This window comes from Salvelinus sp. IW2-2015, unplaced genomic scaffold (genome assembly GCF_002910315.2).
Source record: "Salvelinus sp. IW2-2015 unplaced genomic scaffold, ASM291031v2 Un_scaffold467, whole genome shotgun sequence".
Classification (NCBI taxonomy): Eukaryota; Metazoa; Chordata; class Actinopteri; order Salmoniformes; family Salmonidae; genus Salvelinus; species Salvelinus sp. IW2-2015.
The window spans coordinates 227,905-243,705 of record NW_019942558.1 but is presented as its reverse complement, the minus strand read 5'-3'; the positions used below and the strand labels follow the sequence as shown (position 1 = coordinate 243,705).

At 45.7% G+C, this 15,801-nt stretch overlaps 1 protein-coding gene across 2 annotated transcripts in view; it reads left to right on the top strand.

The window, feature by feature from the left end:
- The first annotated feature begins 425 nt into the window (after positions 1–425).
- The window catches only part of LOC112068361 (eukaryotic translation initiation factor 5), a 37,345-nt gene continuing 21,969 nt past the window's right edge, over positions 426–15,801 (top strand). Inside the window, exons 1-5 of one of the 2 annotated variants that reach the window (XM_024135496.2) lie at positions 426–510; positions 749–941; positions 1,784–2,063; positions 2,625–2,706; positions 3,237–3,409. In XM_024135496.2, the coding sequence (XP_023991264.1) occupies positions 1,992–2,063; positions 2,625–2,706; positions 3,237–3,409 (327 nt within the window). In that variant the 5' untranslated portion in view covers positions 426–510; positions 749–941; positions 1,784–1,991. Of the gene's footprint in view, positions 511–748; positions 979–1,783; positions 2,064–2,624; positions 2,707–3,236; positions 3,410–15,801 lie in introns of both variants that reach the window. The other variant, XM_024135495.2, reaches the window with a different exon arrangement.

The window sequence follows — 15,801 nt, the reverse complement described above, 5'->3', positions numbered from 1 at the left end:
AACCTCAAACTTAACTATATCATTATTTAATAACGAGCTATTTAGCTTCCAGTAGGATGCTCTACCAAGGTTAGTATCAGGGGTAAATATTTTGATATCAATGTAAATGGTTCTATGGCCTGTGAGGGGAATTGTACAAATATTTGTAGTAACACTCACTATCAATACATTTGGATATAAGCCAAAAATCTATTCTGGATTGTCTGGAAGGAAACCTCTCTCTCTTTTATGGAAAATATCAAACTTTTCCATAAAAAGTATTAAACCCAAATTCTGATTGGTTGGCCTGCCAAGTAGGCAACCAGCCAGGCCTACTTGGCTCACTTGCCTCCCATCGGAAACGACAGGATGTGGTCTATTTTAGTAGAACATGTTCCCATACTTTAAGGACCCGTTCAAATCGCTGATTTAATGACGTCGTCAAAATGGGCGGGAATAGTGTCGGAGCTCGTGTAGATTGACAGCACATTATAGTGGCGTTGCAAGCACCTATGTGAGAGCGTTCTGGAGGTGAGTCCAAGCAAGTTGGCTAGCTAGAAATATAATTTGTATGAATCAGCAAATATTCAAACGTAACAGAGCAAATCAACTTGAATCCTTTTTAGGTAGCTAACGTTAATACTATTTTCTATATATATTCGTTGCTAATGTGCCGATGCTAGCTATTATCACCACAGTACAGATAGATGTCAGCTTTCGCTGTCATTTTATAAGTTATAGTAACTTGTTTGTTTGTTGTTCGTTACAGATACCCCATTTTTGGGCGTCTCGATTTTTCTTAGTGGGCTCCCCCCCCCCATCGTAAAGTCGGACTACTCTTTCGGCACCGTTGCAGTGCGGTTCGGTCTCCACTACAACCTTACTGCTCATCCACACAACACTTTATTGCTTCTCTGCCTGGGCGACCAGCGGTGTGTTTATGTCTTTGTTTTGCGAAAACGGTGAGTACCCGGACGAAAGGAGCGACGGATGGGAAAGGTATTTTAACCTCACTTATACTTTAATCCCTACTGCTCTGTGTCAGTACGTATTTAATTTATTTCAAACCTGTTTGTATAGTGAATGCGCCTCCTATGTGGACCAAAGATGGCGTCTTTCTCCCCCCGCGCACTGCTTCACTGTATGACGCACTCTGCAGCACAATTGAGGCCTGGTGTGCTTTTCGGTCTTACCCATTTATCACCTACATTACATGTGCGATGATTTATAGTGATGTGTTAACTATATTGACAATGAATGTATTCGTAGCAATGGTGCAATTAACATGTGCTGGTTGTCTTAATTTATTTTAGTCCACTGTGCTTTTGGATTATTTATATGCCATATGTTTCTGGAATTCTCATGTGCATTTGCCACATGTTTAGTGTTACATAGGTAGGAAGCTGCAATGGCATACCTGACCATATTACACCACTATGTGGACTAGTTATTACTCTGCAAATGTGATCTTGTACATTGTGGTGACTGTCAACCTACTAAGGGACTTTAATGATAATTGGTCTGATTTGACAATTAGGACTATTTGTACATCTCAAGTTTAGAAATTAAGTAATGACTCTGTAATAACCCGTATAATGGGATACAACAAATGTAAATACATGGGCACTGCCGTTTGGCAGGTGACATAAGTGACCGTATGCAAGTGTGGGAAGCCCATAGGGCCTAGGGACTCGTGTCTTGTTCCAGTCTGACACTAGAAAGCAACGTCCAATCATACTTTATACTACATTCATTCTTTGCTGTAATGCCTTCCATCGATTTAAGTCTTCCCCTCTCTTCTCAGAGCTGTTGCGCAGCTGTTGGAACCTGTGTGCGGGGAACTTAGCCTACAAGCGCGGTGCTTGCAGCCTCAGTGGCAAGACCTTTTTCATGTCCGAGCCCGAACCCTCTTCCAGTCGTTTATGTCATCCCCTCTTCGCCAGACAGAGGATACCAAAAATTTTCAGTCCAAGATCTTCCTGTCGTACTGATAAAGCCTGCGGCCAGCCATCATGTCTGTTAACGTCAACCGCAGCGTGTTGGACCAGTTCTACCGCTACAAGATGCCCCGTATAATTGCCAAGGTGAGTACGGGTTGTGGTGGTCTGGAGTCACTGTCATCCCCCTCATATTTGGGGCTCAGGATCTGATCCTAGACCTGTGGTTATGGGGAACCTTTACCTTGAACAGTGCGGTGGTTGTCATGAATGTTTGTTCAGAGCTCAACTAGTGTCGGGGGCCGAGGGATGTCCCGATGGTCACAGAGCTTCATTCCCTTGTCTCTTCCTTATTGAGCACGGAAATGCATTGAAATCACTATGGTGGAGACCTAACCAATCCATTTAATTGCTCAAGGGAAGGTCATGTATAGCCCTAGGGGAAACCTTGTTCTTGAAACAACACTGAAATAAATGTTCCCTCTGAAAGACTTTACGAGACATACTTTCCACTCAAAGATGCTTAGATTTAATGTGACTTTTCTCAAATGTTGTACTTAAATGAAAGTGAACCCCGTCTGCCTTTGTGCGCTCGTCTCGCACACGAGGAGCAACTTAATTGGCACATTGAGTGGAAAGGTATTTACGCTGTTAGAATGTGACCACTGTGAAACAGTTTGAAAGATGTCCCCCCCCCCTATCCTCCAGGTGGAAGGCAAGGGGAATGGGATAAAGACTGTCATAGTCAACATGACCGACGTTGCCAAGTCTCTGAATAGGCCTCCCACGTGTGAGTATACCCCCTTCCCCAGCTCAGTGCCTGTTGGGCACTGGTCTGACCCACTAAATTGGCATCCATTTCACAAGGTTGTGATTGTGAACAGATTGGAATATTTGTCAGTACTTGTAAATTGCACACTTTCCCTGGCCTCTCCATTGTGCCCAGTCATGTGTAAAGATAGTATGAAAGGGGACTTCACACTCAAATCATAGTTTGTTGGATGTTTTCAGGCCTCAAGTAGTCTGACAAGATGAGTCCACATTAGTTGTGTAGATTGGGCTCAAAGTGAATCAAATTATATGGTGCTTTTGCATTCATTTTGGATTGTGGCATATAGCCTGATCTACAACACTGATGGCATGGGAGCAGGAATCATCTTGATGTGGTGGACCCCCTTTATCTTTAGGAAAGGTGAAGAGCCTATTGGCTATGAATATCAGAAGAAAATATAACCCACTCTCCAAAACCTATGATGAGGATAGGAAGGCTTTAAACAACGCTAAACTCAAACGTATGTCTTTCTCGTTCTCCCTGTCCAGATCCCACCAAATTTTTTGGTTGTGAGTTGGGTGCCCAGACCCAGTTTGATGCCAAAAACGACCGCTTCATCGTCAATGGGTCCCACGAGGCAAACAAGCTGCAGGACATGCTGGACGGATTCATCCGGAAGTTTGTTCTGTGTCCCGAGTGTGACAATCCTGAAACCGACCTGGTAAATAGTCCGGAAAGCTTTTCCTTTCCCCCGTCCACCATTTGTCAGATTCTGGAAAAGGTCTAATTGAAAACCGACCCACACTCTGCTATCACTTGAAAGGGGTGGGAATGCCAGCTCTTCACTATCAATCCATTTTGGCTTTTGACAATACTTGTTTCCTATATCCAACCAGTACCGACCGGCCTCCTTCGTTTTAAATAATAAATCCACTGTTTGTAGCAGCAGGGTCACATGATTGAGGTTCCATTTGGCATTGGTGCAGTTTTCCATCAAAACAGCCTTGTCTCCTGGGCTTGGCATCTTCTGGCCTGTGTTGTCTGTACAGTGAGGAAGGGAGGGGTGAACTCTCTACCCCTATACCCCACTCCTCTGTTTATGCCATGTTTTCATTGACAGGGCAGGTTTCTATTCTAATAATGTTAGCATTGTCGTCGGTCGGTGCAGCCAGGGGGATTCTGTTTTTCGCCGATGAATATCTATGCGGCAGTGCCGTTACAAATGACTGGATGGAATGAAATGTGTACAGTGACTCATTCCACAGCTTTCATTGGATAACTGGGGCCGGCCCAAACTGTGTTTAGTTAAGTGTTATGTCTAGGGATGCACAATGTATCGGTAAGCACATCGGAATCGCCCGATGTTAGCTAAAAATGCCGGCATCGTCCCGATTTTTGTCTAGTTTAACACTGATTTGCAAAACCGATGTCAAAGCTGACGTAATGACACCACGTAAAATATAGCGCTACACGTTCAACACAGCATTCCTAGCCTACAATGTGCTGTGTGGATCGAGCAGTCATTTGAAGGAGTAAGAGAATTTCAGCGAGACAACTCAAAAGCGAAATCCCTTAATGCCAAGATGATGGAATTCATTGCCCTTAACAATCAACCGTTCTGACGTGGTTGATGTGCTTGACCAGTCGGCGAAAGCCAACCTGTACACATTTGGGCCAGCGACGTCAGCCCCATGAGCATGCCAAGTCTGACAGCACAGTGGGTCGACAAGGATTTCGTACTGACGAAAGCCGTATTGCATGCTCATTAATGTCACAGTTATGAAAACTTAGGACACTATAGAGATCTTTTTCCTGACTCTGAAAAACACCAAAAGAATAATGCTCAGGGTCCCTGCTCATCTGTGTGAATGTGCCTTAGGCATGCTGCAAGGAGGCATGATAACTGCAGATGTGGCCAGGGCAATAATTTGCAATGTCCATACTGTGAGACGCCTAAGACACCGCTACAGGGAGACATGACGGACAGCTGATTGTCCTCGCAGTGGCAGACCACGTGTAACAACACCTACACAGGATCGGTACATCCGAACATCACGCCTGTGGGAAAGGTACAGGATGACGACAACAACTGCCCGAGTTACACCAGGAACGCACCATCCCTCCAGTGCTCAGACTGTCCTCAATAGGCTGAGAGGCTGAACTTAGTGCTTGTAGGCCTGTTGTAAGGCAGGTCCTCACCAGACATCATATGGGCACAAAACCACCATCGCTGGACCAGACAGGACTGGCAAAAAGTGCTCTTAGGCGAGTCTCGGTTTTGTCTCACCAGGGGTGATGGTCGGATTTGCTTTTTATCATCGAAGGAATGAGCATTACACCGAGGCCTGTACTCTGGCGCATGCATGATCGAGGTGGAGGGTCGGTCTGGGGCGGTGTCACAGCATCATCGAACTGAGCATGTCATTGCAAGAAATCTCAACGCTGTGCGTTACAGGGAAGACATCCTCCCTCATGTGGTACCCTTCCTGCTGGCTCATCCTGACATGACCCTCCAGCATGACAATGCCATACTGCTCATTCTGTGTGATTTCCTGTAAGACAGGAATGTCAGTGTTCTGCCATGGCCAGCGAAGAGCCCGGATCTCAATCTCATTGAGCACATCTGGGACCTGTTGGATCGGAGGGTGAGGGCTAGGGCCATTCCCACCAGAAATGTACGGGAACTTGCAGGTGCCTTGGTGGAAGAGTGGGGTAACATCTCACAGCAAGAACTGGCAAATCTGGCGCAGTCCGTGAGATGCACGGAAATCATTTTTCATATTTATGGGTGAATTTACGACATCTTGATTTTGTTTTCTCTAAGCTTTGTTGTAAAATGTAAAGGTCAATTACACTGCATTTCTAACAGTCAGCAATAATCTAATGAATTAAGGCTTGTGAAGTTTTAGCCTACCTAGGCTAAATGTCTTCCACAACCATAATACCCACTAATGGGGTGGGTGATATGGAACAAATATATTTATGACTGGTGGTATTAAAATAATACATTGTAATAATGAAAGTTCTGAGTAGGTCATGACCCTAGGGTGGCACCACGTAAATTTAAGTGATTTTTCAATGGGGCTTTCTCCACTTATACCACATGTCAAACTCATTCCACAGAGGGCCGAATGTCTGCGCGGTTTCGCTCCTCCCTTGTACTTGATTGCTGAATTAAGGTCACTAATTAGTAAAGAACTGCCCTCACCTGGTTCTTAACCTGCAGACACTAGGCCCTCCTTAGTATGTGTTTGACACCCCTGATTTTATACTGTTTTATCCAACCCCCCCCAAAAAAACATTTTATGTTTCTAAAGTAAATGTACACTGTGTAAAATTGAGCACACAGCCATGCAATCTCCATAGACAAACACTGGCAGTAGAATGGCCTGTACTGAAGAGCTCAGTGCCTTTCAATGTGGCACTGTCATAGGATGCCACCTTTCCAGCAAGTGAGTTTGTCAATTTCTGCCCTGCTAGAGCTTCCCCAGTCAACTCTAAGTGCTGTTATTGTGAAGTTGAGACGTCTAGGAGCAACAACGACTCAGCCGTGAAGTGGAAGGCCACAAGCTCACAGAACAGGATCGATGAGCGCGTAGCGCTTCAATCATTTGTTCTTGGTTGTGACACTCACTACTGAGTTCCAAACATCCTCTGGACGCAAAGTACGACCAAGAACTGTTCATCTGGAGCTTCATGAAATGGGTTTCCATTGTTGAGCAGCCGCACACAAGCTTAAGATCACAATATGCAATGCCAAGCATTGGCTGGAGTGGCGTGAAGCTCGCCGCCATTGGACTGGAGCAGTGCAAACACGTTCTCTGGAGTGATGAATCACGCTCACCATCTGGCAGTCCGACGTACGAATCTGGATTTGGTGGATGCTAGAAGAACGCTATCTGCCCAAAAGCATACGGTCAATTTTTGGTGGAGGAGGAATAATGGTCTGGGGCTGTTTTTTGTGGTTCAGGCTAGGTCCCTTAGTTCGAGTTAAAGGGAATCTTAACGCTACAGCCTACAATGACATTCTAGGAGATTCTTTGCTTCCAACTTTGGCAACAGCAATGTTCCAATATCTAGTGGAAAGCCTTCCCTGAAGAGTGGAGGCTGTCATGGCAACTCCTTATTAATGCCAATGATTTTGGAATGAGATGTTCGAGCAGGTTTCCGAATACTTTTGGTCATGTGTATTACGAGTAAGAAATAACGTGGTGTATATTGTGACTTGAGTCTTTAAACAAATTAACTTAGACAAATGTTCAACTGCCACTAAGTGCGGGAGTTTACCTTGGTAATGCAACTTGTCATGTTTGCGTTGAGTCTGACTAATAGAAGTGTTGTCTTCTTCCTAGCAGTTGAAACTCAAACATCAAAACAACCTAGCTTGTGAACCGAACAGTCTCACTTCATCGGGCCGATGACTTTCGGGTTACACTTTGACTAGCGTCATAAGCATGTCATTTATTTTTTTACCTTTTTAACTGGGCAAGTCAGTTAAGAACTAATTCCTATTTACAATGACGGCCAAACCTGGACGACGCAGGGCCAATTGTGCGCCGCCCTATTGGACTCCCAATCACGGCCGGTTGTGTTTGAGCTTGGATTCGAACCAGGTACTATAGTCATGCCTCTCGCACTGAGATGCAGTGCCTTAGACCGCTGCACCACTGGTCCTAACTCTCCTGACCCATATTTACACCTGTTGTGATTGAGGTTATATATATATATATATATATATATATATATTATACAACTGCTCAAAAAATGAAGGGAACACTTAAACACACAATGTAACTCCAAGTCATCACACTTCTGTGAATCAAACTGTCCACTTAGGAAGCAACACTGATTGACAATACATTTCACATGCTGTTGTGCAAATGGAATAGACAAAGGGTGGAAATATAGGCAATTAGCAAGACACCCCAATAAAGGAGTGGTTCTGCAGGTGGTGACCACAGACCACTTCTCAGTTCCTATGCTTCCTGGCTGATGTTTTGGTCACTTTTGAATGCTGGCGGTGCTTTCACTCTAGTGGTAGCATGAGACGGAGTCTACAACCACCAAGTGGCTCAGGTAGTGCAGTTCATCCAGGATGGCACATCAATGCGAGCTGTGGCAAAAAGGTTTGCTGTGTCTGTAGCGTAGTGTCCAGAGCATGGAGGCGCTACCAGGGACAGGCCAGTACATCAGGAGACGTGGAGGAGGCCGTAGGAGGGCAACAACCCAGCAGCAGGACCGCTACCTCGCCTTTGTGCAAGAAGGAGCAGGAGGAGCACTGCAAGAGCCCTGCAAAATGACTCCAGCAGGCCACATGTGCATGTGTCTGCTCAAACGGTCAGAAACAGACTCCATGAGGGTGGTATGAGGGCCCGACGTCCACAAGTGGGGGTTGTGCTTACAGCCCAACCCGTGCAGGACGTTTGGCATTTGCCAGAGAAACACAAGATTGGCAAATTTGCCACTGGCGCCCTGTGCTCTTCACAGATGAAAGAGGTTCACACATATGCACATGTGACAGACGTGACAGAGTCTGGAGACGCCGTGGAGAACGTTCTGCTGCTGCAACATCCTCCGCATGACCGGTTTGGGGTGGTGCAGTCATGGTGTGGGGTGGCATTTCTTTGGGGGGCGCGACAGCCCTCCATGTGCTCGCCAGAGGTAGCCTGACTGCATTAGGTACGAGATGAGATCCTCAGACCCTTGTGAGACCATATGCTGGTGCGGTTGGCCCTGGGTTCCTCCTAATGCAAGACAATGCTAGACCTCATGTGGCTGAGGTGTGTCAGCAGTTCCTGCAAGAGGAAGGCATTGATGCTATGGACTGGCCTGCCCGTTCCCCAGACCTGAATCCAATTGAGCACATCTGGGACATCATGTGTCTCGCTCCATCCACCAACGCCACATTGCACCACAGACTGTCCAGGAGTTGGCGGATGCTTTAGTCCAGGTCTGGGAAGGAGATCCCTCAGGAGACCATCCGCCACCTCATCAGGAGCATGCCCAGGCGTTGTAGGGAGGTCATACAGGCACGTGGAGGCCACAGACACTACTGAGCCTCATTTTGACTTGTTTTAAGGACATTACATCAAAGTTGGATCAGCCTGTAGTGTGGTTTTCCACTTTAATTTTGAGTGTGACTCCAAATCCAGACCTCCATGGGTTGATAAATTTGATTTCCATTGATAATTTTTGTGTGATTTTGTTGTCAGCACATTCAACTAGGTAAAGAAAAAAGTATTTAATAAGAATATTTCATTCATTCAGATCTAGGATGTGTTAATTTAGTGTTCACTTAATTTTTTTGAGCAGTGTATATATATCAATGGAAACAGGATGCACCTGAGCTCAATTTCGAGTCTTTTATAGCAAGGAGTCTGAATACTTACAGTAACATTCAAGTTTAGACACCTACTCATTCAAGGGTTTCTTTATTTTTACTATTTTCTACATTGTAGAATAATAGTGAAGACATCAAAAATATAAAATAACACATGGAATCATTTAGAAACAAAGTGTGAAACAAATTTAATATATTAGATTATAAGTAGCAATCCTTTTCCTTGATAGCTTTGCATTCTCTCAACCATCTTCACCTGGAATGCTTTTCCAACAGCCTTGAAGGAGTTGCCACAGATGCTGAGCACCTGTTGGCTTTTTTTTTGTTCATTCTGCGATCTAATTCATCCCAAACCATCTCAATTGGGTTGAGGTAGGGTGATTGTGGCGGCCAGGTCATTGATGCAGCTCTCCATCACTCTCCTTGGTCAAATAGCCCTTACACAGCCTGGAGGTGTGTTGGGTCATTGTCCTGTAGATAAACAAATGATAGTCCCACTAAGCCCAAACCAGATGGGATGGTGTATCGCTGCAGAATGCTGTGGTAGCCATGGTGGTTAATTGTTCCTTCAAATCTAAATAAATCACAGATAGTGTCACCAGCAAAGCCCCCCCCCGCACTACCTCCATGCTTCACGGTGGGAACCACTCATGCGGATATCATCCGTTCACCTACTCTGCATCTCACAAAGACACTGGTCTGAGTCCAAATTTGAAATTTTATTCCAACCACAAAGGGACAGATTTCCACTGGTCTAATGTCTGTTGTGTATGTTTCAGCTTATTGGCATCCTTAAGTAGTGTTTTTTGCAGCAGCAGCAATTTAACCATGAAGGCCTGATTTCATGCAGTCTCTGAACAGTTGTTGAGATGTCTGTTACTTGAACTCTGAAGCATTTATTTAGGCTGCAATTTGAGGCTGGCAACTCTAATGAACTTATCCTCTGTAGCAGAGGTAACTCTGGGTCTTCCTTTCCTGTGGCGGTCTTCATCAGAGCCAGTTTCATCGTAGTGCTTGATGGTTTTTGCGATTGCACTTGAGACTTTAAAAGTTCTTAATTTTCCTTGTTGACTGACCATGTCTTAAAGTAATGATGGTCTGTCATTTCTCTTTGCTTATTTGAGCTGTTCTTGCCATAATATGGACTTTGTCTTTTACCAAGTAGTGCTATCTGTTTACCACCCCTGCCTGGTCACGACACAACTGATTTACATTTACATTTACATTTAAGTCATTTAGCAGACGCTCTTATCCAGAGCGACTTACAAATTGGTGCATTCACCTTATGACATCCAGTGGAACGGCCACTTTACAATAGTGCATCTAAATCTTTTAAGGGGGGGGGGTGAGAAGGATTACTTTATCCTATCCTAGGTATTCCTTAAAGAGGTGGGGTTTCAGGTGTCTCCGGTAACGTACGTAATCAACATCTGCAGTAGCCCGAATTATGGCAGCACTGTAGATACTTCTAACCACTCATACGGAGCGTACTTATATTAGTGTATGTGTAACAAAACGCAGCCATGCAGCTAGCCTCACAAAGTCTAACAACCTCCAGCCTAGCCTTACAACAGTAAACAGCGCAGCCACTGCCAGCTGCTACCTTCAGCAAGTAGCTGTTGATTCATCCTATAGATCCATGTTTCAGTTCTACTAAGATTCTTGCTACGATACTTACTTTCTGAACAGACTTTCGAGGCGTAGTCAATTGTCCACTCCAATCTCTATCTGATCGAGTTACGCCGTATCCTTGTTCTTCGTAGCCTGTTTCAATCTATCGGATCTGTCTACCTCCTGTTCTCTCCTCTCTGCTACAGGATGAAGCATCCAACCTCGCACACGCGTGGCAATCTGGCCACCTCTTAATCTGGTGGTCCGCGCGCACGACCCACGTGGAGTTCAGAGTTATCCGGTAGCTCTGGAACTGCATCTGCGGCTCACTAAGGCAGAGTTCATATTCAGCTACTCTCCCTTCCAGTCTCTCTGATTCTTCCTGGCCACTGACGGATCATGGATCACCAAGAATACAGGACTTGCAATCCTAAAATGGCTCCATCTACTTTCTTGTCGCTTAGCATAAGTGCTCTCTCTCAGACTCACTCCGAGTAGCTCTGTCTAGCGGGTAGGGTCGCGCAAGCGGAGTCTTCGCCAATTCATCTCCCTAAGTGTGGGTCATTTTTAAATCTTTGTTCTCTACAAGGACTTGGAGGGGAAATTTCCCTTCTCCTTTTTGGGGCAGCAAAACGTAAACTCTCTCTTTTTCTTCAATTTTTTCAAACAGAATTTGGGTGTGTGTCCTTTTGGGTGTGTTTTTATCATATTGTGGTCAATTTGGTCATTCATGCCATGAATGGATTAGTTCGTTTAACTACTATGCGCAATTTAGTGCTAGTCAGAACTGGTTCTCCAAATTTCCGACATGCTAACTGGTTGTAGTTATATGCATGTGCTCGTGCTCTCAGCATTTAGCAGTTGGAATTTTCTGTAGTGTCCTTATTCCGTACTATCACATGATCGGGTTACTAATAGCTAGCACTTGTAGCTTAGCCTTGTAATCTCCTGGTATGTTTGGATTTATTTTGGGGGGGTAAAAGCTTTATTTAAAGATTGGTAAAAAATTGCCCTTTCTGTTAGCCAATTTTTCTTATGTTTTATCCATTTTTTTATTTCTTAAAGCTCTTTGCTAGGCTCATGTGGCGTCATCTATTAACTATTTCTTTTTAATAGATCTTAGCAAGTTGCATTTTTAGGCTGGCGTCTCAATTCATTTGCACCGCCTTAGGTGCCTTTCCTCTCCGCTCCTCTTTTTGTTGTGGCCGGGTGTGGGTGGGAAGGTGAATTTGCGAGCGACGAAGGTGTTTGTTGTCAGACATTGAGGCATCTTAAAAAGGGTTCTCTACGTAAACGTCTACATGCGTTCGATATATCGTGTCTAAAAAATATGATCTATTCTGTTGGAACGGTGGAGACTCTCATACAAACAGTACTTTAGTGTCTTCCTCTTGTTCTTGTGCCTACTCTATGGCCCCTCACACAGAGATCTCGTCTGAAAGTTCGGTTACACGGAGTGCAGTTTCTGTTCTGTAGTCTTCCACATTTCAGTCTTACATGTACTGATATGATCATTTAGGATGGGGGACTCTTCACCTTTGATATACAATTGGATTTCTCGTTCTTCTCTTATCACCACAATGAACGGGATCGCTTTTATGAAGGTTGACTCCCCTTATCTACATACGCAATATGAAGTATTGGTACAGGCCTGGTGGAAGTGCCTATTATCAGACCTTTGTCTAATCATTTCATACGTTTTGTTTCGTTACATGCTTTATTCTTAATAATATGTTACTATTCTTGTTTTTCCCCATTTCTCATTACATCATTCAATTACCCTTTACCCTCTCGTCTATCGGCATCCTTTGAATTCAATGCTGAGTCCAAAGTTGACAGCCCTTCTCAAGCTTAATCATCTTCAATTTATATCTATTTTAACAATTATCAAATATGATTCTACATTTTACATAAGTATTCAGACCTTTAACCAGTTACTTGTTAAAGCACCTTATGCGCGCACTGCGAGTTACCGCTGTGGAGAAGGTTCCTCTAACTGAAGCTTCGAGTTGTCCTTGATTAGCTGCACTTCCCTGAGACTGGCTCACTCTCGTCACTGGTGTATGGGCGTTTATCCTCCCAGATATATATCTTTCTGACTATTTTCTCTCGCTGTCCTCTTCTCTATTCCTATGCTCGCTTCGTGTCGTCTTGTTAGACCTTGCAAGCCTCTCACAGTGCTCGCCCCGTTACTCAGAAGGCGAAAGTAACCGTGCTTCGATCTCATCTTTCTTGACTGAGTTATTTGCGTCTGCTTCTATCAGAATGCTTGATCTCATTGCACTCCTTCCAAGCCGATCCGGACTTACTTGTAATCTTCTCGTGCCTGTGCGCTCTCCAGATCCTCGCGAACACTTCCCATGAAAGGCTGTCCCTACTTTCCGGAGGTGGTGATACTGCGTTCCCAAGCCGTCGGTGTTAAGCTTTCGCTTGTTCTTTTGACGTGGTTGGTCTTAGGGTCATTGTGTCCCTCGCTGTTATTCCTTGCGTGCTAGCGCTGACTTTTACTCATACTCTATCATCGTCTCGGACTGCGTGCTCTTAGAACCTTTCACTCTATCCGTGCTGTGATCTCTGGTCTTCAATCTTCTCTCACTATAGGATCTCTCTCTTTCTCTTGCATCCTTTTTTTAGAACTCTCTATTTGTTCCTATCCTCAGGCGCTCGGTCCTCCCGTCCGCTCGTGGCTCGAACGAGCTCATTGCGAGCTCACAGAAAGGGCTCCGGGCAGCCGAGGGAACATGGAGGAAAACTCGCTCCCTGCGGACCTGGCATCCTTTCACTCGCTCCTCTCTACATTTTCCTCTTCTGTCGCTGCTGCTAAAGCCACTTTCTACCACTGCTAAATTCAAGCATCTGCCTCTAACCCCAGGAAGCTCTTTTGCAGCCTTCTCCTCGCTCATGAATCCTCCCTCCCCCCTCCCTCTCTGCAGATGACTTGTCAACCATTTTGAAAAGAGGTCGACGAATCCGATTCGCCGTTGTGCGTTAAGTTAAACGACACCGCTGGTGTTCTGCTCACACTGCCCTACAGCTGTGTCTGACCTTCTGTTTCTCCTCTCTTCTCAGATGAAAATCTCGTCTTTGCTGATCGGCCGGTTTGTCGGTGCCGCAAAACCTGCCCGCTTGACTAATCCGTCCTCTCTTCTCCAGACCATTTCCGGAGACCTTCCTCCTTTACCTCACCTCGCTCATCAACTCACCCTGCCGCTGGCTAGTCCTTCCCGTTTCAAGAGAAAGGAGAGTTGACCCTTCTTGAAAAACCTAGCCTCATCCCTCCGAGTCAACCAACTCACAGATCCAGTATCTCTTCTTTCTTGTTTCTCTACACAACTCTTGAACGTCGCCGTCCTTGGCCACGCGTCTTCCCCGCTTATCTCTCAGATATCGACGCTTGCGATCCAAATCAGTCAGGTTTCAAGACTAGTATTCAACTGAGATGCTTCTTCTCTGTACACGGAGGCGTCCCGCACTGCTAAAGCTAACTCTCTCTCCTCTGCTCTCATCTTCTAGACTATCGGCTGCCTTCGATACTGTGAAGATAGATCCTCCTCTCACCCTCTCCGCGATTGGGCCGATCTCCGGCGGCGGCACCACGCTTTGGTAATGCGTCTCTGACAGGTCGCTCCTACCAGGTGGGCGTGGCGAGAGCTGTCTCCTCCACCGTGCTTCTACTCAACTGGGTGTCCCCGAGGGCTCTGTTCAGGCCTCTCTATTCTGCTATAACACCAGTCACTTGGCTCTGTCCATAACTCTCACATGGTCCTCTACCTCATATGCTATGCAGCGACACCCGACTAATCTTTCCTTTCCCCTTCTGAATGACCAGCGTGGCGAATCGCATCTCTGCAGTCTGGCAGACAATATCAGATGTGGATGACGCGATCACACCATCAAGCCTGACTCGCGACAGACGGAGCTGGTCTTCCTCCCGGGGAGGACTCGCCCGTTCATGATCTCGCCATAACGGTTGACAACTCATTGTGTCTCTCCCAGAGCGCTAAGAACCTTGGGCTGATCCTGGACCCCCCTGTGTGTTCTCAACTAACATCAAGGCGGTGGCCCGTTCCTGGTGGTTCATGCTCTCTAAATCCGCAGGAGTAGACCCTGCCGTCACACAGGAAGCGGCGCACGGTCTCTAATCCAGGCACTTGTCATGTCCCGTCTGGATTACTGCACTGCTGTTGGGCTGGGCTCCTGCTGTGCATTAAACCCTACAACTCATCAGAAACGCCGGAGCCGCGTCTGGTGTTCAACTTCCCAAGTTCTCTCACGTCACCGCCGTCCTCCGCTCTCTCCACTGGCTTCAGTTGAAGCTCGCATGCCGCTACAAGACCATGGTGCTTGCCTACGGAGCTGTGAGGGGAACGGCACCTCATGTACCTCTAGGCTCTGATCAGGCCCTACACCAAACAAGGGCACTGCGTTATCACCTCTGGCCTGCTCGCCTCCCTACACTGAGGAAGTACAGTTCCCGCTCAGCCCAGTCAAAACTGTTCGCTGCTCTGGCCCCCCAATGGTGGAACAAACTCCTCACCGCAGGACAGCGGAGTCAATCACCACCTTCCGGAGACACTGAAACCCCACCTCTTAAGGAATACTAGGATAGGATAAAGTAATCCTTCTCACCCCCCCCCTTAAAAGTTTAGATGCACTATTGTAAAGTGGGCCGTTCCACTGGATGTCATAAGGGAATGCACAATTTGTAGTCGCTCTGGATAAGAGCGTCTGCTAAATGACTTAAATGTAAATGTAAAATGAAATCAGTTTGTGTCGTGACAGGCAGGGGTGGTAAACAGATAGCACTACTTGGTAAAAGACAAAGTTCCATATTATGGCAAGAACAGCTCAAATAAGCAAAGAGAAATGACAGACCATCATTACTTTAAGACATGGTCAGTCCAACAAGGAAAATTAAGAACTTTTAAAGTCTCAAGTGCAATCGCAAAAACCATCAAGCACTACGATGAACTGGCTCTGATGAAGACGCGCACAGGGAAAGGAAAGACCCAGAGTTACCTCTGCTACGAGGATAATTCATTAGAGTTGCCAGCCTCAAATTGCAGCCTAAATAAATGCTTCAGACGGTTCAGTAAATCAAATACATACACCAGACAAAACCAATAAATCAATCAAAAACATAGAACAGGAAAACAATAAAC